This window comes from Limanda limanda, chromosome 1 (genome assembly GCF_963576545.1).
Source record: "Limanda limanda chromosome 1, fLimLim1.1, whole genome shotgun sequence".
Taxonomy (NCBI): domain Eukaryota; kingdom Metazoa; phylum Chordata; class Actinopteri; order Pleuronectiformes; family Pleuronectidae; genus Limanda; species Limanda limanda.
The window spans coordinates 25,504,588-25,530,262 of record NC_083636.1 but is presented as its reverse complement, the minus strand read 5'-3'; the positions used below and the strand labels follow the sequence as shown (position 1 = coordinate 25,530,262).

Here is a 25,675-nt window from a genome sequence, read left to right as displayed (position 1 = left end):
ATCTGTTCTAGTATCTTTACTACCACTCAGACGCACACAAAACCACACAGCATGCACATGTGCACATACACACAAACACACACCTGTAGGCAGGACCTGGATGTGTGTGTTCAGCTTGCTGTGGCTTACTTTGCCTACTTACGCTGGGCTGTCACAGTGCCTCATGGAGGAGGATACACCGCCCCCACAGGTCCTGCTGCACTCCCCCCACATGGACCAGGGGCCCCAGCCTCCGTCCACACTCTGAGGCCAGGTACCGAACCCAACACACTCCCCCTGGTAGCACCACTGGCCGGGTGGGAACAGCGAAACACACACAGAGAGGGGGTAAAGTTTGGTTAGTGTGCAGAGGGGTTGAATCTTAAACAACAAAAACACAGAGACACTAAACACTGTTTTAGAGACTTCAGCTAAGACTCACAATAACATGCAACTTATCACCACACGGAAAAGTGTCAGTCTTACTGTTTTCCATGAGCTCACAATAAATGTATGTGCGACTGCCTACAGGGAAATGCAGAATATACATACTGACTGACTGTTTTCCTTCAATAACAGCTTCTCTCTCCCTCCATTGCAAAACACACTCTAAGAGGAACTTGTGATTACACTATTACCCACCCTATTATTACAATTCTGCATTAGTCCTGTTATTTCCTACCTATCATTTTCCATTTTGTTTTTGCCTTCTTGGTTTCCTCCTTTTGAGCATCATTGTTGTACAGTTTATCTGACTCAATTAGGTTGCATCCTGCGTATTGATAAAGGATTAGTTGTTTTTCATTGCCTTTCTTTCCAAGGGTTAAATATGGATAGTGATATCAATGTTATTATAAAGGTTATATTAATGCAGGATCCTAATTGTCTGTTTAAAACTTAAATTCATGACAAATAGCTTTATTTTACTTTGACAAATATGAGCAGTAATTTGACCCTAATGTTAGTCAATGCTACAAAACTCCAGGTAAATATTGATTTAATGATTCTGCTCCAGTTGTGCTGGTGTTACAAGGTGTCATTCAATAATTGAATGTTTTTAGGCCTAGGTGAGCCGGGTCATAGCTAATGGCTTAGCTTAAAACCTGTAAGCAGGACGTAAACAACGACCTGCTTCTATCCGAAGTTCATAAACACAAACATCTCTAAGACTGACTTATTTAAATGAAAATGTTTAATCTTTAATTTTTATTTGTTTTAATGTAAAAACAAAAGAACGTTTTAAGACAGAATTATGGGTTTGAACTGTTTTACTCTGTGAGCAACATGTTTTGCTATCTTTCTGAAATTTTTTCAACTAAACTATTAATTGAGAAAATAATCAGATTAATTGATAATTAAAAAAAATCATGCCTTTATGCTAATATGTACGATACATGCAATTCATAGAGGGTATGTTGTAATGGACAATTTTGTGACATTGTTACTTTTACAAGATCACAAGTGTCTGAGCAGTGAAAAGAAATGAAGACATTTCTGGACACAGTGACATATTTCTGTGACCTGTATGATTATCTTAGCTTTTAATAATGTTCTTATAATTCACCTGCACATGTTCCTTCCTTAACCATTATGATACCGAAGCTTCATTAACCTCATCCGACTGATCAAGCATGTTTTCTTGTTCTCTTGTGTAATGTTTCCAGTGTAGTGTGGCGTGGTTTCAGAGGTAGCTGAGGGATTGAAAGCCCTGTCCATCGTGTCAGTCGTGTTTTAAGCCTCGTACTAAGCTCTCCAGAGATCCAGAGGGAAGAGGGGATCAGAAACAGCCCTTTGTCTCTCCAACTGTGTCAGTAGGTTAAGAACCCAGAGAGACGGGGACAGTCAAGGTGAGGGCTACGTTGGGCCACTGTCCTCTTTCACAATTACTCATTCACATCCTGAGTCCCTATGTAAACAAGATTAGCTGTGGGAGAGAGGAGCGAGGACACGCAGTGATGGGAAGAAGGGCAGAGGCAGCAGGACACAGAAGGAAGGGAGATGAGGTCTGCTTTCTGAAACAACCTTGGAGTATATCTGTGTGAGTCTATGTGAACACAGTAGAAACACCAAAAAACTCTCCATTGGTCAGTTTCTGCCCCTCTCCCACCTCCTGCTACCCTTCCCCCATTCTCTGCCCCCCTCTCTCCCTGCTCCTGTTGGAAGGGCCTCTCTCCATTACACGCTGGGTGAGAAATGGCTGACATTCATATTCCTTTGAAGCTGCCCCCGGCAGGGGCAGACAGGGTATGCCACCGGCTCTCCTAAAGCTGCTCCAAAAGCTGTCCCAAAGCCCCCTAGGCTCAACCTGGGGCCCCCTGTGTTGTCCAGGACCCTGTCCGTGGGCCCCGACCCTCAAAGGCTCCACTGAGCTAATGGTAATCACGGGTGACAGCTCGTGACACTCTGCTATTCTTCCCTTTTAGACCTCGGACCATCCAGTGACAATGGCTGCCATAATCCGTGTTAAAACTGTCTCCCTAACCTGGCTGGCATCAACAGCGGGCTGATGACCTAAAGCTTGGCCTGCTTGTGTGTGTGTGTGTGTGTGTTTGGTAGCACCCACTGCATGAGTGCACACGCAGGGAGCGGTACAACCTTCCCAGAGCGGAACAGATGCAAGCTGAGCCAGTGAGGTACCACTAACTGAGGCTAATTGCCTCACTTAGAGCAGAGTAACACAGTGCTCATTTCACATCACCAGGTACTGCACTATCCGAAGCTCAAAGGGTCGCTCCATCCAAATGACAAATACACCTCATGTGGTATTAGGTCATGCTGATAGTTAAGATTATTTAATTATTTCAAAACTGTAAGATTTCTGTCTCTGTTAAAAATGTCAACTCAAATCATTAAGATGAGTCGACACCATCTGATCAAGTCCCAGTTACTCGGAGCTAGTAAGACGGAGCTTTCAAGGGAAATTCATCCAAACAATTTCTTGGGTAGAAAGTTCTGCCCCTGAAAAATATTCACAGTGCGGTGTTTGCATTATCTAGACTAAAGGCCTGATCACACCAGCATAAATGTTGGGAAAAGGCATTTGAGTACAGGAGTCTTACTGAACAAGTGTGCTGTTCACATAATAAAAACAAGGTCAGAGGTGTGTGTTTGAATGTCAGCTAGCTTATTAACTTCTCCCTCCTCCTCCTGATCTAACAAGGCCTTTTTTTCAGTACATTTTTCCTCATTCATTCATCATTTAATCCAAGACACGTGAACATAGTCCATGGTGACATCAATGCCATCAATCAAAACCCCCAAAACACCAAAATATTCAGTTTTAAATCATTAGAGACTCAGAAAGTGAGCAAGTATTCACATCTGGAACCAGAACAGAAGCTTGAGCATCCCACATTTCTTCTTCATTAAATAACTTTGACAATTGATGATCAAACTTGTTGGGGATCAATACTCTGTGGATCCTCTTGAAATTCTATTGACAGGAAAAAGTTCTCCATTGTGTTTGGGTGAAGGAAGAACAAGTGAAGGATATATCAGAACCCCACCCCACGAGTTTTTCTGGTAAACCTTAAAACATCTGACAAGGATTTGATGACTTACCCCTTTCTCGATGCTGCCAGTTTGGCACAGAGTCCCCTCTGCAGCCGGGATACTGTTTGTTACACAGCGGTTGCTTTTGCTAAGGCACCAGAGCTCTCTACACACTTCCTAGGAAAGAAGGCAAAAGCAAGTTGATCAGAATAAATCAATTCAGCAGACTGGAGGGTAGATTGTTGAATCGGGGTGAGACAGATTTATCAGTAGCCTTAGGTGATTTTCCTCTTAGAATTTTTTCTCTGATCCAACAGCTAAGAGATAAACAAAAAAACACCACAAACAGCATGGAAATTGATCTACCCAACTCCAGATCAAATCAGAGGACGAGAGGAGTCGATGAGACCACATCAACACTGCTGAGAGGCAACTAACTGCAAGAGCCCATATGCTTTGGATCATGTGCATCTTGAGTACCTAGTGCCAGGGGTCACTAGGTGCTCTTAATGTTCTCTTATGAGAAATGAAGAGTCAGCTGGATCAACACCATGACTAACATTTGCTCACGTTCAGCTCAGGACCACATGAGACCGTGACATCAGTTCAAGAAATCCCATCTCTCCTGCTTACGGGAAATCAAGAGTGAGCAATAGGCCTCCCAAGTCTTAGATAAAGACGAGTTGTAGGCCGAACAAATATCTTTAGTATTACTGAGTGGTCTGAAAAAACATCATATCTCTGTCTTCTCCTGCTCACCCCTCCGTTTAGGACGTAAGGAGAATCCATTTAGATTACTGAAGGAATGGTGTGTGTGTGTGTGTTCGTGTGTGCGTGTATGTGTGGGAAGATAGCACTAAGTTGCCCCCAAATAAATAAAACCATAAAGTGAACACATGTTACAAGGACAGCTCTGCACAACCTTGCATTAGATTTCCCATTAAACTGAACTGGGTTCCCTCGCATCTCCACTTCAAAGGCTTTTACAGGACAATTGTGTGCGGCAGAAGAGCAGGCCCATGAAAAAGAGTTATGATCCCACGCATAGATTCTGACCCCCAGGGTCAGTAAATATGCCACGGCCCTGCAGCTCCCTGAGCCTATCCAGATTAAATAAAGCAGCAAACTGCCACTCTCTGGTTGCAGTGACTCCACTCTGCCAGCTGGTTTCAATAACCTGACCCACTGCTCCATTCACTATCTGGGCCCAGCTGAAAGGTCAGCAGCCAGGGCCTTAACGAACATGGATACGTGCCTGATTGATTTACGCAAAGAGAGAACAAGCTGGAGCTGAAAAAAACAGGCAGAGGCAGTCAGTAAGGATTTTTGCTAATAAAGGCCAACAAAGGTTTTTTATTTTTCATACGTTCAGCTTGATCAGGTTTGAAAGCACACACACAGCTTTGTCTGGAAGCTTTGAGCACATGCAGGCTTATAGTCAAACTGAAAAGTGGGAAGAAGTCACTAAAAAACTAATTGTCGCTATAAATTACACAAATTTCTTCTGTTGATGTCTGTGTTACTCTTTTCACCTCTGACTCAGTCTCGTGCTGTGATTCAAAGTCTGAAATACCCCTGGGGTTTAAGGATCTTTAAAGTCTCAGAATTTATAGCAATCTTTGACGGCTTCAGGGGCCATATTCAGTGAAATATGGCTTGTTATAGTGTTCTGCATGAGTGGTTCCCAACATCTTATACTAATGTTCCCTAAATATAAAACAGTTTATATTGAGGTTTGATTTTTGAATGGAGTGGTTTATTTTCACTCTTAAATGTTCGGTTTGATTTGATACTGATTTGAGTCAGTCCCAAATTTTGCCACAGCTCTGAACATTGTAGCGTCCGAAACTGCTCGTCTGGTGTCGTCCAAGTGTCCGTAAGCCACGACATTCATATTTGACTGGAAACTATGTCATTTTCACCATGTTTAAAGCCTAAAAGTCTCCCAGAAGTGGCTAAGCTAGCTGACGTTAGCATTTCGGACATTGGAAGACATCAGTGGACATTAAGGCTAAAAACAAATGACGCCGTTTCGAGTTGAATATGAAAGTCAGGACTTACGGACACTCGTATGACCCCACAGGAGCAGTATGGAGGCATTTAATGATTTTTTTCTGCTGTTTTTTACATCTGAAGATAGTTCACAAATTTCTTCAATTGTTTTGGATTTGGCTGCAACACTGTTTATCCCTGAAACACCAAACGTGTTTTGTGGACTCAAACTCTTCACCCACCCCTCCATTGGTATAGTGGTAAGTAGATAATGGGTGGACTTTCATTTCTGGGTGAACTATCCCTTTAATGTGTGAAAGGTAAACTCTGGAGAAAGTCCAGACCCAATTCTGCGACCATCCTCTGTACTTTATGTCTGAAAACGGCTTGGAGTATGAACTGAATTAGCAGCCAACTAACATGCTCACCACAATGATATGAACAAGAATTTATTAGTTTAATGTTTGTCATGTTCGCCATATTAGCTTAGTATATTAGCAAGCATGCTAACATTCGCTAATAAGCATCTAACACAAAGTACAGCTGAGGTGGATGGGAGTGGCATTAGTTTTGCAGGTATCTGTTCACAGACGTAAGTGCTAGACAAAGTGAAATTGTAGCCAAAAGAAAAGTCGGCAGAGGACCTAAATTATTAGGCACGTATCCTCAGAGAACATGAGTGTTTGTACCAAATAGATAGAACCATCCATCCATCAACTCAATACATCCAATAGTAATAGATATTTCAATCTGGAACACAGTAGGGGACCAGTCAACATGTAGACATTATCTTCCCTACAATCATGCAGCCTGCACAAACACACACAATGACACATGTATGATCACAAATGGTGTAATCCCATCCTAAATTATGGAAAAAACACCAACTCCCAAAAACATAACCACTCAGATTCACTGGTTTTGTTACTCAGCTGCTATTACTTGTATTTATGTGCCTTTATAAAAGATGTCTAACAACTGTTTGGGTTGGGAACCACTGCTGCACATCGCTGCTCACACACCAGTTGTACAGGACACACCAGGTCATGTGCGGTGGTAAATTGTCCACCCTGTCCTGAGGATAAATAAATATGATGTAGATTAAAGACCAGAATATCAGTTTGTTCTGGTTAAAAACCTTACAAATCATTTTCTTATCTTTCTGCATGAAGCCATAGGAATTGCAGGTTGCGCAACATGTTTTTTAAGAGAAAATATTAAAAGGACATTATGACTGTTTGACATTATTTATAGATATATTAGAGATAAACTTTGATTTGTTCAGGCTAAACTTCTCTGCCTTTCCCATCACTGTTCCTCTGTATCCTCTGGAGTCCACAACAGTTGGAAAACAAACAAAATACTCAACTCATCAATACTCAATGTGGAAAAGTTCAACAGGTTATGCCTGAGTGTTAGATACAGAAACCAGACTATTCCATTCATTCCCGTAAGCAGTCACAGAGGGCATCTCTTTCACAGATGGCTCTATGAAACAGATCTGATTGTCAGATGAAAACCTCCAATCTAGCCCCATTGAATCATTGCTGGAATCCAATCCGCTCATAAATCTCATAAATGTGTGTCTTTCATGCTGATCTAAAACCACAATTATGAGCTTATGTGCCAAAATGACAGGGCTTGATTTGGGGCCTGTTATAATCTGCTGTCAGATACTTTTTTCAATGAAATGAAATAACTACATGATCTCAGCTAATCACTGCCCCCCCCCCCTTTTTTTTCTTTTTCCATCATGTGTGCAAATATTTATGTTGAGCAAAACAATGTCGCATTATTGTTCATTATATTGGATGTGGATTTCTGCAACCGTTCATTTTACCATGTGGTTGCTGCTTGTCTTTCACTGCCTGTTTAACTTGTATGTATCAGGGTTTCCTCATTATCCAGGCAAGAGGGTGAATCATTATCATCACAGGACAAAAAAATTGAAAAACTCAGACAAGGGTCATGTTGACTTTTATCCATCATCTCTCTCTCTCTCTACAGGAAGTTTAGGGAGACATAAACTTGAAGAAAAACTGTTAATATCAGCTACACATCACTCACATCTTCAAATAAGAGACAAGACAATCACATTCCTTTGATACCTGTGCTCTCTTTGTCCCAAATTTAAAATCTCTGTACTAAACTAAAAGTAGTTTAGTGTCATACGTTAATCAGGAACGGTTTTATAATTGATTAATTATATATGTGATTTTCAAGCAAAAGTGTCAAAACATGTCCTGCAGCCAATCAAACTTCTTTCTTCCCCATTTCCTTTTGTTCCAATCAATTGTATAATATCCACAAAGGGCATATCACAATCTGCTCTCTGTATCTGGATTTGCTTTTGTCAGAAATATAATCAGAGTAATGCAGAAGGTAAAGTTCCAGGTGAATGTCAAATTATTCTGCAGTGTCATTGATCAATAATTAATAATAACCTCTGAGGTAAGATGAAAAAGGAAGCTATTAACAAGATGGTCCCGCACTTCAACTGCTCGGTTTCCCATTCACTGTGAGGTGCTTCATCCTGCACAGCCAAACAAATAAAGTGAATATGATGACAAGAATTTGATGAGGAAGCATGATGAATTTTATAGACTATATGTACTGTTGGCTACCTCGGATTATTATGATCTGATAATTAGCTGATATTAGATTGGACCCTATGAGCATTATTTATTCATATTTGTGCATGACCCTCCACTGGTTTTAAAGGGAACACCAGTCCAGTGTGTGTGTTTCAGCAAATCAACCTTGAGATTTCTTTGTCTACATCGTCCTATGTGAACTTGTTGAACATGTAAGAAGAGTCGCTTTGGCTCAGTGAGAAGAGAACATGTGACCAGTAGAGTGGCGTGAAAGATGCTGGTTTCTTACCCCATACTTGCACTGGCGGGAGGAAGTCCCGTACTGGAAGCGACACTGCTCGTCTGCGTCGTACACCTGCCCCGGGGCCACTGTTGGGTACAGGAAGTCTCGTTTCAGAGGTTCATTGTCCAGACACGTCCCCCGACCTGAGCTGTCAAAAAAACAAACCTATAATAGGATTGTTTCTTACACAAAGGAACCTTTCTATACCAATAAAGTCCCCCGCCCCCCGCCTCTTCTCTATTAGACCTTGGCAGGTGCTGTTTGACTCATTTAATTTGACCACCAAACTACCACTGTAGGAAGCTTGTCAAAGATTGAAAATGACATGTAATTCATGTTGATATTACACATCAACACCTGCTAATCAAAGGGAATGTTGAAGCACAAGCCGAGACATTTTACCGGAGGCGAAGGGGGAAGGCTGTCGGCTGATCTGCCTGTCTCAAAGCACAAACTCTCTCTGATTATATGGCTCTGCGCGCGTGTGTCACTGGTTGTGCTGGATCCACGGAGGAGCCAATAAAATGACAGAGCAGGGAAAGAAGGAGAAGAGTCTGGAGTGAGCTATGGGTCATATGTCCAGGGCCTAGGATAATGTTTAGTCTGTTTTGTCAGATAGAAATATGTGCACTCACAGAGAACTCTCAGAAAAAAAAAACACACACACACACACCAGTTTTGTATTCTAGCAGAAAAAATAGTTTTGTGTCTTTGGTGTGTCTGTTTGTTTTGGGTTAAGATGCATGTCTGTGTTGCTGTATGGATGCTTTTTCTCATCCCATCACCAAGGGCCAAAAAACGACTCACAGATTATAATTCTCTATTATTCTTTTGACCTTGTCACCTTTTCTGTGTAGGAGACTGAAATCATACAATAAAACAAGTTCCAATAAACAAACACAGATGTATTTCATTTCAAGCTCATCTCTACTTCTCCCTGAGTCAGAGGATTCAATCAAGGCAGAAAATTTTACTACAACTATTTACTATTTTCCAGCTGTGGCAGCTGCAACATGCAGTGGATTTCTTCCCATCCCTCGAAAGGAAAAGTGGGCTTGGTGACAACAAAAACGCAGAGCTGGGCTTTGTGATTGAGCAGACCGAGACTTGGGCCCAGATTACAAGAGAGGAGATGATTGAGGACTGAAACTAAGAGACCTTTAAACAGATGATTCACTCAAATCCCCCAAAAATATCTCCTTATCTCACTTACTTTTAGTTATATGCAAAGAGACTAGTTCTTTGTTTATGTTTTCATCTTTGAGTTATTTGTCAAGTCATGTCTCATTTGCATTACTTGCATGTCTTGTAATTTGAGATATATTGTGATATTTGTTCAAATTATCTTTTAAAAACGTCCCAATATGCATGTATTGTGAGTAGTAGAAAAATGTATTTCAGAGGGAGTTGCAGTTTAGATTGATTGGAAGTGTTTCAAACAAAAGTAATCTCACTATTTAGTCTGATGTCATCAGCATAACATTTTATAATTTTAGATACTTTGCCCTGGAAAGTTCTGTATATATTTATCACAAACTGTTTAAAAAGATGGATGACGCATCTCCACTTCCACTAGAAAACATAAGAGCGCGGCCATCTTGCCCATTTGGAACCAGAGTCTGCACAATTGTGAATTAGGGGATTGAGCAGCATTGTCTAGGTCCTGCCGATACACACCCTCGACCAATCATGACTCAGTTCTCAGCTGTCAATAATTAAATTTTTTACATCATCAAATAACTAATTAAAACCAAACTTAAGAAAATTAGACATTTGACATTTTTGGTTGGTCCATGTCCCATCAACTAACAGTGTGGAGGTGGGATTTATGATACTGAAGCCAGCCACCAGGTGGCGAATGAGAAGCTTTGGCTTCACTTTTGGAGGGGCCATCATGTTCATCTTTATATCTAGTCCATGTTACATAACATTACTTTATTAATAAACAGCATTCCTAAAAGGTAATAGCAAGCTAGTTAGCCTTGTAATTTACCTACGTCACATTTACCTAGCGCTTGTAGCCCATGTGCAATTATTTAGTAACAGCTACACTTATTTATGTACTTTTTTTATTTAGTGATTTGTCAGTCTCCACTTATTAAACACTTACATCATAAAAAAGCAAAGTGTTATAGCTGGAGTAACAGTCTTCTGGTAAACAGTATGCATCCTTTACCTATGCAACTTTTTTTTCAAATATTATTCATTGTTAAGTGATGAACTGCACTGTCTATCAAATATGTTCTCTGGGACAATATTGTACAAAATAAATCAAGACATCTGGAACGTGCTGTTTGTTTTCATTTCAGAGCGGCAAATTCAAGAATGCATTTTAAGCTAAACATAAAAGCTCCAGACTGAGAGGAGCAAACCTTTTCTCCCTTCCTTTTTTCTTTCATTCTCTTGTCTTCCTCTCTCCATCCACTGATCTCAGTTACTGAATGGAATAATCCTATTTCTTGGCTCTTGTTCCCCAGAGGACCCTCTCATCACAGAGAGAGCCTCTGAGGCCCCCAGACTCCCTTTGCACTGAGGGCAAGCCTCACTATTTATTGGTTTGGAGGGAGACAAAATAGTCAAAGTTTAAACATAGGGGCTATTATTTGACACAGTCGCAAAGGCTTCCTGTCTGGTGGATTCAGCCAAATTCATTATGCTGAGCGGAAATATCCTTTAATATGCAGGAGCATGGGCGTCCTTCGGACTCTGACACCGGTCATTCATGTAGATATTAACCGTCCCGCTTGGCTCCAACCAATGATGACACAGCAGCATGATTAAATCCAACTGACCTAATAATTATCATAAGGCACAAGTCACCCAAGTCTATTATCAACAGAGCACATGGTCTCAGTGAGTTTAATAACCCCTAAACCGCCTGCCTTTTAACATTTATTGCAAACTGGCATGCAGACCTGAGAGAATAAACTGTGAGTGAACTGTGAGAGCATTCAGAAACCATTACTAAAAAACCCAAACAAAGCCGCACATATTGCTCGAGCAAGATGGTGAATCTAGGCCAACACCACAGCCAAAGTTGTTTACTTGGCAAGGAGAAGCACGAGCGATATCCAAAACCCTGATTGAGGGAGAGAAAGGGAGGATAATTGGAGTTTACAGACAGAACCCTTTTGTAAGAAACATAAAAGCTTAAGGCAATAAAACCCAAATGAAAAGACAAAACTCAAGCAACAGAGTGATACAAACGGAGGTATATTAAACAAAGCAAAGGGTGACGCTGCTCTGAGACGCAGTGAAACAACTTTGTGTCTCCCTGTCCTTGGAGCACAGCCTCGGTCGTCCTCAGATACTTGAGCCAGAAATGGACGGGAACCCGACGGAGCGGCAGAGAAGCGGCTCTTTGTGTCCCAGCTGGAAGCTGGCATATAATACTGTCATCTCTGTCACAAGTGCTGTTCACTAACGCTCCTTTAACAGCTTTCAGCCGGAAACATCATCTGACAACCGCAGCCGCTATTATCCGCTTTCTTGGAGGGCCTTGCTAACTAAACACGAATGCACAAACACACACACACACACAGAGAGACACACCGCAGACTTGCAACACATCCCATCAATACTTCACCACAGGGTTGTGTATTATTAGGATTTGTAAGCCGCATTCAGGTCTTAGTGATGAGCGATCAAGCTAAACACTAGCGAGAAAGGTCCTCTACGCAAAGACTGAAAAGGAAAGATTTCTGTGTTCAGTGTTTCTGGGTCTGTGACCAAAAAATTTAGATAGTTGGAACCCTGTCTGGTTCTTCTTTGCAGGGGCAAGCTTAAATATATGGGCTCTATTATCAAGAGGACAATAAAAGACAAGACTAAAAGGGAATAATGTGCTCTGCATCTTTCTACCACGGGCAGATCAGAGGAAGCCAGAAACATGTAAGTCTTTATACATGAGCAGACATATTAGCACAGCAGGGTAATGGTTTTAGAGGAGTGGACTGGATGTTCCTGTTCCCAGCTCCTGAGGTAAGACTCTCTGTCACTAGATTGTGACCTCTGACCTCATTCGTAAGGCAGGTAACAGTCCAAACAAAACCGTAAACCTCTTAACATCTCCTTCAGATTTCAAATCAGGATCAAATCAAACCTTATTTTTGATACTATGTATGGTCAGCTTTTAATTTCTAAACTAGACTTTCACTGTACTTACATTCAGAACTACCTCTCTTACTTGGTAGTTATGCCAATAGGCATGCATTTACATTTCATCAATAACTTCTCTGGTCATGGAGTTTTTTATTGTGAAGCAGCCACAGGAACTTTTCGTTCCAGCAGCAACTCCACCAAAAATGTGGTCATATTCTGCATTTTTCAACGGCATATCAGTTTTACATCTTGCAGGGGGTCAGACTGCGGTTGCAATTATTTTTGACTGACATCTGCATTAAAACAATGTGATTTTGTTTGGGTGCACTGTAAACGGACACATCAGCTGCTCCTCTGTTCGCAGACGAAGACGTTGCTGAAGGAGCGTTTTCTGTAATATTGAACATGGTGTCCTAACATCAACCAGGACTGAAATCTAGAGGATTACAACTTAAACCACACCTGTTATAGCATAAAAATCCGATTTAAGTAGAACTTCCTTTCAGACAGTGATGTTGCCAATGTTTTTAAGTCAGCAGCAGTGTCCTGGCATGAACCTTCAGCTGTTTCCCTCTCTATAGGATCCTGTTCAACTTCACTTGGAAGTAGTCTGCTCTTTTAAAGGCAATTACACCAGCCACCACACATACCTGACAGTATGTTCAAATTTATAAGTTGATTTGGTACATGTTTGAGCCAACGTGCCTATATTTAAATTAGCATCCATTTGGAGACATATTTCTGGACACCAAGTCTAGTTTTCACACTGCTTGTAGCTGTGTTTTGTTCTCCGCCAATTCTTTAGGGGAATATTTGTCTCTTTAACTCTTAAGTCCACTCTTATTCTCACTAGTAAGTTTTTAGCGCCAAACCACTGGGGTTATCAGAGCCTTTGTTTCCACTTTAACAGCTGCCTGATAGAATCAACACAGATGACAGCAGTTGGGCTGAATCAAAACAGTAAAGTTGCAAAGAATAAAACAATGAGGTAAGACACTGAAAAACTCAAACGGAGGAATTGGATTATGTGTCTTTCTCACTACAAGTGAGAAACACATTATACACGCCAATTTTATCCATTGTTAATACAAAAATATTGATTAGATCACCTCAAATGACACCGTGACTCACTCGGAGCTTTGTCTGGCATGTTTTTCCAATTTCTGCTGAACAACTTGGTTCTGTCCGCTAGTTCCACTGAGTCAGCGTGGCTCTTTGCAGCAGTTTACAGCCATCATGCCATTGCTGCGAGCAAGCCATTTCAGAGAGCTGCTGAGGAATCCTTGACCTCATTCTCTGATAGTTAAAGCAGAATAGCATGCTTCTCATTTGAGAGAACAATCCTGACCACTTTCTGATTGTTATTCCCAAACAATGAAGCCGTTTCCCAGCAGTGGCTGAGCCCTCTCAGGGAAAAAGTATAATGCACTTTTATAATTCACTTTTCAGTGGAGCAATGTCCGTCTTCACTCAACAGCAACCAGCCGTCCCCAACGTGAGAGCAAAAAGAGAGTTGTTTGAGACCAGGCTGTTGGGATTCAGGGATTTTGTGACTAAATGGGTTGCCATGATTAGTGGAGAAGAAAGAGAGAATTTAATTTGTATTATTTATTTATTTATTTCCTCTCTCCACTTGAAATTAGCTGAGGAACCCAATTTAATGCTGCTCATTCAGACAAGGCAGTTTCAGCCAATGATGGTTAAAGGTAAGACATTCTTGTTCAATCAAACTTTGCTCAAGTTCTTCCACCAGTTCTCTTCAGGTCATAGTGCTACCCAATGAAACAGCCCATGTTTCTTACAGTATTGTGCAGAACCAATGAAATCAAGGATGCATTGAAATCAACATGGCTGTTGCAAAGTGTACAATGCAAATCCACTAAACGGTATAGGTGTTTGTAATTGTAATGCCTTCCTCAATGTCTCCGTCTCCACCCTCTCTTTCCCACTGATGGTTCACAACATCTGGTTGGTAAAAAGGCTCAGAACGGTTCAAAATAAGTCCTGCATACTGGCACAGAACCGGCTCCATGTTGGTGTAAAGGCGTAGGGGTGTCAGTACTACCATCGTCACAGTATCACCACATCCTTCATATCCTAGACTCTGGAGGCCTTCTAAATGTTTTTTATCATTCCAGACTGGCAGGACTACTTCTACTGAAATGTCACGGTGTTACTCTCCTGTTTATTTGTGTGCTCCAATGTGTTGTCGTCTTTGACCTATCCACTAAACAGTGGGGCAGTGGTTGAGGGCAGCTGGCCAACACGTCACCACCAAGGACCACACGAGCTCTAACATCACCCGCCTTGTGGTGCAGGGATGCATGGGTGGAAAGCACCCAGTTATCATACACGGCCACAAGGAGGTCTGGCAGGAGTCTGAGTGATGACATGGATGTGAATAAGTGGGGAAGGACTTTCATATAAGGCAGGCTAGCGGGTCACCACAAGGGCCCGCCAGTGGCAGGAGGGTTGTGAAGCGAGACGGCTGCAGGCTGCACCTTTTTCTGTACTCCACACACACAAACACACATGGAGGCAAACCCAAACACACTCAGACAGTCCCACTGGGAACAACCATCATCCACTTACTCGAGAAAGCTGGTGATGTAGTCTTTGCTGCAGGCAGACCAGGAGAAAGGGTTGGTGTTGGCTGTTATGTGAGCGGCCATCAGCTTGGCTGTCTCGTGGCCTTTGGTACCGCAGGAATTCCCGATGCCATCATGGTTCATCCCAAAACTGAAACACACAAAATAAATGGAATTAATGTCTTTGGCAGTTTACTGCTCAGTTTAGATGGAATGACATTGGAAAGTCCAGCATGCTAACTGGAGGATGTCTCCCTCACTGGCCCCGGCTGTAATGTTCGAGCTCTGTGGCACTGAAACAGCTGTGTGGAGGAGAGCCACGGGTCAAGGGTCAAACTCTGTCTGGAGCTCGGCAGGAACGAAAAAAGTTCTAATCACTACTCTGATGCCTGCTTGTCAATCACCGCCTGCAGGTCTGAGCAGGCCGTGAGGTGGGAGTCTACACCAACTGGAGCAGGGTTGGGGATGAGGTGAGGAGGGGGGGGGTCCTTTAGATCAGTGGCCTCACCAGAGAAAAGAGAGAGAGAGGCCCAAAACCCAAACACCTCCCAACCCTGTGGTGTGTTGTGAAAGCTCCTCAAGAATTTATTTTACACTGAGGGCTGAAAATAAATCATTTTAACAATTCATTAAAAAAAAGCTTATCTGTCTGGATATCATTTGAGAGAAAATCTCAAGTTTCAGCAGGATGTCAAAGCTTACTTTTCCTTGCAGTCCAGGAGCACAAATCAGGTCTAATGTATATAACAAACCCAACCACATCGCACAGTCTGAACCTGTTTTTCTAAGGCTGGCGTTTATGACATTTTACCCTACTCTGGAAATAAATCAGCCGAGTTGAAACCCCACTGCAGTGTGTTTTTTTTATACATCCTCTAGAAGCAGAGACTATTTTTACAACTGCCCCACAACAGAAGCAGACATGAGACATAATAAAGGAAATCGCCATCTTGCTGAACTCTCTCGAGGGGGATATGTAGACTAATACATCATCATTATTTTGCTTTATATTCAGGAAGAAAGAGCCAGAGGTATGTAGACACTGACATTTACATGAGGAAATATGTGGAGATACAGTTCAAGTCGTCTGCTGGGGGAAAGAAGGGGCTACATGCAGGTCTGGCGAGACCAAGCAGTCAGCTATGTTTGTTTAAGAGCAATTATTAGAGCGCACAGTCGTGAAAGCGATAGAAATTTTTACAAGGATCTGAAGCAAAAGAAGGAATCTCATTGGTAGTAGTGTGGACACAGGTCCAATGAGTTGGATTCCAGTCGAGTCATGAATCTGATGAATGTGGACTCCACTTGTCAAAATCACAAAAGACTAACAATTTGAATTTGAACTTCACCAGCAGTGCCTTGTGATTTCACTTGGACTTCAGGGTTTTTGACTTGGAATGACTTGATGTCCCACACTGTGAGGCTACACCCCGTAAAAGTGGTGTCTGAGCTCATTATTAAGTAGGCATGTTAACTGAGTTCACTGTCTTCTTCTAGTGCGTTACCTTGCTAATGTTTGCTTATAAGTACCAAACAATTAGGAATATTGGAATGCGTTAGTTTTGCCTGAGCGGGACACAAATGTAAATCTGCTGCACTAAACGTCAGGAGACAATCAAAGTCATTGGGATTCCGAAGATGAAGACAAAACAATTGGATTCAAGCAGGAACATCTGTGTTATCTTTTCCTAAATGTGTCATACAATTTTTTTATGTCCTGCTCGGTCCAAGTCGCATTCACCATTCTCTCTTAACGAAAATGTGACATTTGATAACTCACAATATCAGATGATTAATTTGCCATAAAAAGGTTGCCTGTTCGTTCTGTCTGTGTGAAGGTGGCATCCGTAACAAGAGCAAACACCATTATTCATATTTGAGAACCAGGGAATTCAGTGAAATTTTGGGAAATCGATTAAGCTTAATTATCAAAATGTAACCATAATCCGTCAAATGAAGTGTGTTTAAACTTCAAATTCACTGATTACAGCATTTTATTTGTCCAAGTGTTTCTCCTCATAGAGAAAAGCAGATTATCTGTGCATGGCCGTGCATTTTTTAAGAGAAAATGTTTAACATGTGAAATTCAGTGAATGTGACAAGTCCTCCTTTTTCTCTTGTACATGAATTTGACCTGTGTGGATGAGTGCTTCTTGCTCAAAACCCATTTGCGTTGTCCCACCTCTTCCATTTGTATCATAAAAGTAAGGTCAAGTTCGATATTTTGTATTGGGATATCTTAAAAAGTCTTTAAACTCACTTGTGGCCAATCTCGTGCGCAATAGTGAAAGCGGAACTGAGGCCGATGTCTTCATTGATGCTGCAGCTTCTCTCCGGCTCACACATTCCAGCCACTGACGCCAAGCCTGTCAACAAAACACACACACACACACATGCCAGACAAACACACAAACACAGGGTGAGGACGTAGCATTCTTAGGAGGCATGGTCATAAAATTGGGATTCCACACATATGATCAACTTCTTTACAGCAGTGCTGAAAGACAATATGCTGCTATACATTCACTTTGGGGGTGTTGGAGAGTTGAGTTAAGCATCATTGGCAAGACAGTTTTTTTTAAATTATTTCTTGCAAACTACAGAGACTGCAGGAAAATGTCTAGACATGGGTTAGATTTATACATTTCAATTCACGGTAACAAGGATCACCAGAACGCAAGCCAAGGAAGGGAATATAAGAACCCCCTGACCAACACCGTGCCCCAACAGAAAGCCGTCAGAAAATATACATGTTTTCCTCATTTTTCAGAAGTGGGGGTAAGAGAACGAGGGAGAGGGGGAGAGAGAGAAAGGGAGAGGAGAAGGGGTTTAAAGTTTAAACCTCTTCCCAATCCAGGTGTCGCAAGTCCTATTTCTCCTAATACCTGACAGGTCAGATAGGGAGACAGGAGGCAATCCTTCACAGATTACATCTACAGGTGACTGGAGAGTGGATCATATGACAGCCCAAAGCAGGTGTGTGTGTGCGCGTGTGTCTGTTTGTGCGCATCTGTTTGCATGTGTGTCATAGGAGGATGTGTGTAACTGTGGGAAGGAAAGAGCATTTCAATTTTTTTGTTTCCACGTAGTAATATATTTCATTATTTTCAGGCTAAGGACACTAGAAGACCTATAAAATGTAAAAAACCTAAAAGGTCAGTCCACAGTATTTATAACAAACACCTCTCACTTAACTCCTTACTCTAAAAAATCTAATTTATTTGAATTTCCATCTAATTTGAAGATTAGGAACTGGTTGCATCAGGATTAACAGCCAGTGGAGTTGATCTCTAGTCAGGTGTTATTAAAGCTGGAGAGCTGAATTTCAACAAATTCAAGTTCAACCAATACTGGTTAAGCCGAATCAGCACCGGGTAAAGCGCTTTGTATTTCGCATCATGCCAAAGTTAAAATCTGGTTTCCATGGCAACGTTTCCACACTGTGATGTGTTTTTAGGTCATCTAGTGATGATTGGTTTGCCAGAGCTTAAGAGGAGAGCAACTATTCTCAAGACGTGGGCAACAGGCACTAGGAGGGCGGTGGAAAGACACAGGTATTTTTAAACAAAGTTTCCTTGCTGGACATAAAAAAGGGGATGAGGGCAGACACAGATTTCACCTTGGTGCTCTTGGACAAGTTGGCATTTGTAAAATATCTAAATCAGCAGTTGTTGCATTTAATCTACCCCGAATTCTCAGTTCTTGAAACTGCAGCTTTGCACACCACTAATGAGATAACACAATTAAAATCAGACCAGTGCATGGAACATGATGAAACTTACGGTCACCACTTTTCAATTGGAACTAATTTCTCCTGAAGGGGAGGAGGCATATAACAATAAAACTAGATGTTTAAAGTTAGGTTGTTTTAATGTATAAATAGGGCAGATAAAACGATATAAACACCTGTCAAAACCCAAACAACAAAAAACAAACAGATTTGAGGGTCTCCTTTGTAATTTGTGTCGACTGACTTTTTAAATTGATCTCAAGAAATTCAAATTCCAGTCAGAGGCCAAATGAGCGCTTTCTTTCTTTGCAAAGCGTGATATGGATAAACTTGATGAACCATCCCATTTGCCTACAGTGAGCCAAGACATAAATCATGTTTTCTGGTCAGCGTCCCTGTATAGTTTGCATGAACTCTGGCTCCCTGTTAAAGTGGCATGGCTTTTGTATCCTCTTTGCTAAGAGGCTAAACAAGAATAGACTCGCAAATCAGGAGGCCACTGAAACCATTACTGCAGGGAAAGAGGGAGCCTGGAGGTGAAGAAAGGAGGAGGAAAGGGAGGGTGGCTACTCTACGATTAGTTTAAGAATGTGTGTGTTTGTGTGTGTGTGTGTGTGTGTGTGACTGTGTGCACGCACAAGCATTGGGTGAGCGCAGACACACACAAATCGCATTGCAAGGGTCTTTCTTTCTTAACACTGGGGTGGACTGTGTATTATCTCCAGCCCCGTGATTACTCGCCGACCTTAAAGGCCAGTGAACTGACCTGGGAGCATGATCCCCGAGAGGAGAGGGAGGACGGGGGGGGGGGGGGAGGAGGGGTGGGGTCAGGGTGGTGGTGGTGAGACTACGAGGAAGCCAAGCAGATGCCAGGGCAATTAAAGCGACCGGGGAATGTGACGAATGCGGTCAATCTGTCAAACCACCCCTGAAGTCACAATATTACCTTCAAGATATACTGTGGTGCCTGCAGGGCCTTTACAAAGATAAGATGTGGAGAGTGGAGGGCCTGGGTCGGTGGGAGGTTCGAGATGGGGTGGCGTGGGGGAGTTGAAGAACAGAGGGAGAGAGATGGGTGTGTGTGTGTGTGTGTGTCTGTGTGTCTGTGTGTGTGTATGCCATTGCCTGCTGTCCTTCTTCCACCCCCATAACCTACACCACCGGCATATCACCAACTCTATCTCCCTCCTGCATACTCTCACACTCCCTATAATTGTCCTTTTCCCCTTCCATTTTCCTTTCAACTCCTCCCCTTCTTCTTTCCCTTCTCCTCCTTCTGTCACTACTCTCCTCTTTAGCCACCTGCCACCCCCCCCACCCCCCTGAGGTAAACACCTCAGACCAACTGGGGCTGGAGGCAGAGGAAAGAGAGAGAGACAGACAGGTTTTATAAATTGGAGGCCATGCAAGGAGGTGACCACGGCTGTCCGGGATCGGCACTCCTGGCCTCAACCAACAGAGGAGAGCCACCGAGGACCTATAATAACCCAAGTGAAAACATCCCTCTGGTTCTGTCTGGTGCTCTTCTAAAGGGAGACTGCATAGGCTGCAGAATAAGGTTTGTCTGAGGACACGCTGGAGGTGAAAATGAAAACCTCTCCAGAGGGGGAAAAGAAAAAGAATGAGCTCCTACACCAGAGAATCATATAGTATAAGATTACCTATTTGGCAGGAAAACACATGTTAAAGCAGTGTATAGAAACTTTGCTCTTCAGTCCACTCACCTAAGGTTCCGCAGGGTTTGTTCTTGTAGGTGCAGATGTCATATCTGGAAAAAAAAGGGGAAAGAACAGAAACAATTGCATTAACTCTACATTTTTTATGTGTACAGTATTGTCTTCCACTGGCACTTTGCCGCTCATTCTTTCCATGTTTAATCACAGTCTGACCAGATATAATCTCAACCTTTAGCATAACAATAGCATGTAATGAAAGCTGCGAAAACACCTGGTTCACTCCTTCCATCTATAGCATGAGCCTTTGGCAAAATGTCACACGGCTAACACAGCAAATGTCAATGAGAATAAAGTGAAAAGCTTCGGTCATGCCGTGTCCCAACTGCTAACTCCCGTAACTCACACACAGGTAATCCAATAGAGCCAAGGGGGAAAAACAAGGCCTGAACACTGTGGGCCACATCATACATTTAAAATGAAAGATCCAATCATTCCTAAAGCTTTTAATCTATTAAAAACAAGGGCACAGCTGATTTAATTTCATTCTCCTTCCTAGCGCTCCTGCCATAAACTCCTCTTCCTTTCTTCGTTGCTTTCCCTCGGTGTCGCTCCCTCTTTCACATCGGATTAGCGAGGTTCAACCATGACCTCGTTCAGGACATCTATTTGTTTTGATGTATTTCCATAGTTTCCCCTTGTGATGGGACACATTCCAAATAAGGCAGAATGGTAACTCAAACTACCAAAGAAGCAAGAGGGGTAGAGCGGGTCGTCCACTAACCAGAAGTTCAGTGGTTCATTCCCAAGCTCCCCCCATCCCATGTGCTGGTTTGTCCTTGGACAGGAAACTAAACCCCAAATTGCCCCTGTTGTCTGTGCCGGCAGTGTGGGAATGACGTGTGATGGAGAAAGTGCTGCATTTAGATGGCCTGTCAAATGGATGAATGGCAAAACTGTGATCTAAAGCTCTTTAAGTGTTCATCAAGACCAGAAAGGTGCTACAATAATACAGACAATTTGCCATTTACTGCTGCGTTGATGAACAGAGTTTTGAGGAAGGTTGAGTTTAGTGTGTCCTGCTGGTCCGTCTCTACAGGGGAGCGGCACTGATCGGTGTTGATGGAGCAGTAGTAGACGTAGAATATAGTGATACTTAATGCAGGAAGAATGTCCACCTCTGTGAATCTAACTAGACCAGGAAGGCCTCAGTAAGTAATGATTAGCATGTGTATAATGACGACCTGTGGATACATAATTAGAATACACATCACTAGAAGTATGCAAATAGTGACCCTTCATACACATAATTCGTATTTTACATCAGTGCTTTTACTTTATTTTTCACAAATCTATCCATACACTCTACCAGTAGATAGCAAGTGAAACATTGCTATCTATCCAACACAAAAGATACATGCTCTTACATATGTCGCATGTTCCCAAATTAGTATTCACAATAGTATAATCCTATGCCTTGAATCGGAGGCTGCAAACACTTGTTTTCATTATCAATTATTCCAGTGAATATTTATTCATCATTTAGTCATAAAATGCTTTTTCTTTAAACTGCTTTTTCTAAAAGTGACATGTTTTCGAATGACAAATACAATGAGTTGATGAATCTTCAACTTAGTTTATATTTAATCCAGTGTTGAATGAAGAAATTCAGTCACAGTTTCAGCTCATTACTAAAAGTCCTCTGAGGTGAACGCTGCAAGCATCCGCCATCTTTAAATCTAAACCTTTGTAAACGCATTCCTCGAAGGAATGTCAGACCGCTCCTCCAGACATGGTGGTTAATAGAAGCTTCCTGGTGTCGACCATCAGCTATTTATACTATCTCCAGTGTTAGCATCACTGAGCTCAGCTGGGGCCTCCTCCCCGCAGCTTATTATCTCATTATCTCTCGCCTACGCTTTGCCTTGGTTTCACGGTTCACCAATGCTATATTTACTCAAAGGTTACCTATGTCCCACCATATTGGAACTGACTCGAAACACTGAGGTGAATCAGGGGTGTGGCTACCCACCAGCATAGAAAGTAACTGCAGTGTTGATGTGCGCCATCTACCGGCAAAAAATATTGTACAAATTTAATGTCTATGCCACCTCCAGGCAATGGGGAAAATTGCAGTTTGGGAAATTTCAACTGAAATTGTTGATTTGATGATTGCACTAGATTAAGGGTTATGAGCTATTACAAAACAGGTCATCACTTAAGTTATAAGGCGCCATTGTCTGGTCCACAAATATCTACGTAAAATTTCAAAAATATCTAGAGAAAATTTTAGCTCATTTGTTTTGGCCTAGGCTTTTTCCTTATAGCACCTAGCAAAACGTTTTAGCCAGTTGAGCTTCGGACAAGACTGAGTTAATCCTAAACTTAAATTTTCCAGGTCTCGATTGAGATGATATTGTTAGTCTGTGCCTGGTTAGTGTAGAAATAGGCTATTATTGCTAGCACCTTAGCTAAACAAGGTTTTAGGGTACTGTAAGTGGCGAACTTTACATGTGTACATCTGTAATGCTAAACTGTTGCTGCTGCTGTTACTTTCTTCTTGTTATGGGTGGTGCAGGTTGGCATGTGTAGACCTGGTCTAACAATTACCAAATTACCCTTTATGGAGAATATGGCTGCTATATATGGATGAGTAAGCTACAAAACAGTTCCAATAGATGTTTGGTATCTCTAAGCGATGAGAATAGGACCATGTTATATCATGTTCTACAGAAGGACTAGAAACAATTACAGCCCCTGAGATAAATCCCATGACTGTTGTCTGTAGACACCGCTAAGCTACTAAGTCTTTGCTGCTGGTTCTTACGGAGTGACGCTAACACCAATAATAAAAACGTGAGCCAAAGCAGCTGGAGAAAATCAACTGACAGACAACAAGCATGAACACACTAATGATAGAAAGGCTGTTTTGTGCAGAGCCTACGGAGTCAAACATCTTGGCTTTAGCCCATGTCAATCATAGAACGCCATCCTCTCTTTAAACAAAACCAGTGGGGGGAATGTACTCTTCAGTTGCTAGGTTATGTAGCCAAAACAGTTCTGGCAACAATGAAGCCTATTCCAGGTAATGACAGAGTTTTGCTGTTTTATGGTAACACCCTTAACATAAATTGCAGCGTGACAGGTAGAGCGAGTATGAAACAGCACATTGTATTTTCAGAACTGAGGTGTTTACACCCATCGGATTTAGCGGTTACAGGTTGAGGGTGTGCACAAGAACCGGACTTTTGGAGGTTTCACTGCCGTACCTGCTGGCCACCTCTATTAGCAAACACACACATGACTACACTCTGAAGCTGAACCGTGACTGCACAGCTTTTATGAGCCAACAGTACAGAAAACAACCTGCAACCTATTTGCTCAAAATTAGGAAATTAGCACTACTTCCAATGAAAGTAGCAGCCGAAAGAGCAACTCAGCAGCATCATTATACTGGCATGTGAGGAAAATGTAGTCCATATCCCGTAGATGAGAGCCTACACTTACCGGGTGATTAGGACAGCGTTGTCATGATGAGCCATCCCATTTTCAGGAATACTGTTGCCGTCGCCGTGATGAGACAAGATGGACTTCTGCCACTTACAGAAACTGTCCAGAGACTTGTCAGCATGATGGTTAATCTCCAGGTTAGGCTGCAAATTCAACACAAGCAGCACATGCAACCGTGTTACACGTGTTACAACTACCATAATATCAAACCTTTACAGTCTCTTCCAGTGCATTACAATATCACATCGTAGGATAATGTCATGTCTTACTACGTCAAAACACATTGTGTCATGTATCATGGGGTGTTGTGTTACGTTCTTTAAACTGTATTGTGTTGTGTTGTGTTGTCACATTCATTATATGATTTCCTTTTGAGCGTGTTGTATTGATTCATATAGAATTGTGTCATCTTGTATTCACTGTGTGAAAGAATGCAATTAATGGTGTTGTGTCATATAATTTACTGACGTTATTCTGTTGCATCGTGTGCCATGCCATGTCTTATCCTGTCTTATCTTGTATTGTATCATACTATGTCATATTCGATTGTATTGTATCTTAACATAGCGTGTAGAGTCAGGTTGTATCATTCGGGATATTATTTAACTGTGTCATGTTGTCATGGCAGATCCAGGGGTGGGGCCAAGGGGGCAATGACCTGAAATCTGATTGACTCCCCCGAGGTGCGCCTCTCCTGTCAGTTGTTTGTTTTTACTAGTCACTTAATAACAACAATAACAATTAATATGACAATTTGTATATCCCTTATAGTAAGGTTATCACGTTGTGCTACATGATGTCATATCATGTAGTGTCTGGTTGTATAATTTTGTGTTGTGTTATAATAACATGTTGTACCCTATTCTGTTGTATCATGTCATGTCCCCTTATATTGTTTCCTATTCTTCTTCACATCACTCTAAAGTACTAAATACCCACAAATTCGAAAAGATATTTTTCATGGAGAACACTTGTGGACTGATTGACAGCAGTTGTAATAAAGATCAAAGCGTGTGGCATGGTGGTGTCACATAGCTGAGCGACCCTAGTTCAGTTTTCAATCACAGGCAGGGACCTTTATTCCATGTCACATCCTTCTCTCTCTCTCTCTCTCCTCATTCTCTGTCCGTCACAATCGTCTACTGTCCAATAAAGGTAACATCGAAGACAAAGTGACACTGAACTATCATGTGTTGACAACGCTGACAACACTTGAACCACTCCAGCCGCCTGAGGGGAACGGTTGTGTGTGAGTGTGTAATTCTGGATGAATTATTTGAAGGAGGACTGAACTGGGATCAGAGGGAGGTTGGAGAACAAGTTTTTGGCACAGTGTAAACTTTTTTTGTGTTTGATTTACGCCTATATTCAGTACTGGTGGAGGTAAAACCTTTTATAGCAGGAGAGAAGATACTCTATTTGAAGCTGAAGCTGAGATTTTATAAAAAGCAGAAGTGGAAAGTAGGAAAAGAACTGGGGAAGTTGTAGTGGAGTCTGCAAAATGAATCTCCTTATGTACTAGTTATAATTATATTAATCTATTACAAGATGAAGATGAGCTGAATTCAGCTTGCAGCTCAACAGCCAATGAGTGATTCACTGTCACCATAATATGTTTTGAGGCTGTATTTTCTATTGAGCTCATCCCAAACCAGGATTGACAGACGAGCCATCCTTGTGGATCAAAGTGCGGCTTCACTTAACATGAAAACTGGATTTTTGGACCTGATGCT

General features: G+C 41.9%; 1 protein-coding gene across 1 annotated transcript in view; it reads right to left on the bottom strand.

Annotated features, from left to right (window-relative positions):
* adamts6 (ADAM metallopeptidase with thrombospondin type 1 motif, 6) overlaps window positions 1-25,675 on the bottom strand; it is a 57,582-nt gene that overhangs the window by 27,375 nt on the left and 4,532 nt on the right. The window contains exons 6-12 of the mRNA XM_061077228.1: window positions 23,940-24,085; window positions 20,484-20,527; window positions 17,290-17,395; window positions 15,034-15,180; window positions 8,347-8,488; window positions 3,541-3,648; window positions 143-288 (exon numbers count right to left, since the gene is read on the bottom strand). Of these exons, the coding sequence (XP_060933211.1) occupies window positions 143-288; window positions 3,541-3,648; window positions 8,347-8,488; window positions 15,034-15,180; window positions 17,290-17,395; window positions 20,484-20,527; window positions 23,940-24,085 (839 nt within the window). The remainder of the gene's footprint in view (window positions 1-142; window positions 289-3,540; window positions 3,649-8,346; window positions 8,489-15,033; window positions 15,181-17,289; window positions 17,396-20,483; window positions 20,528-23,939; window positions 24,086-25,675) is intronic.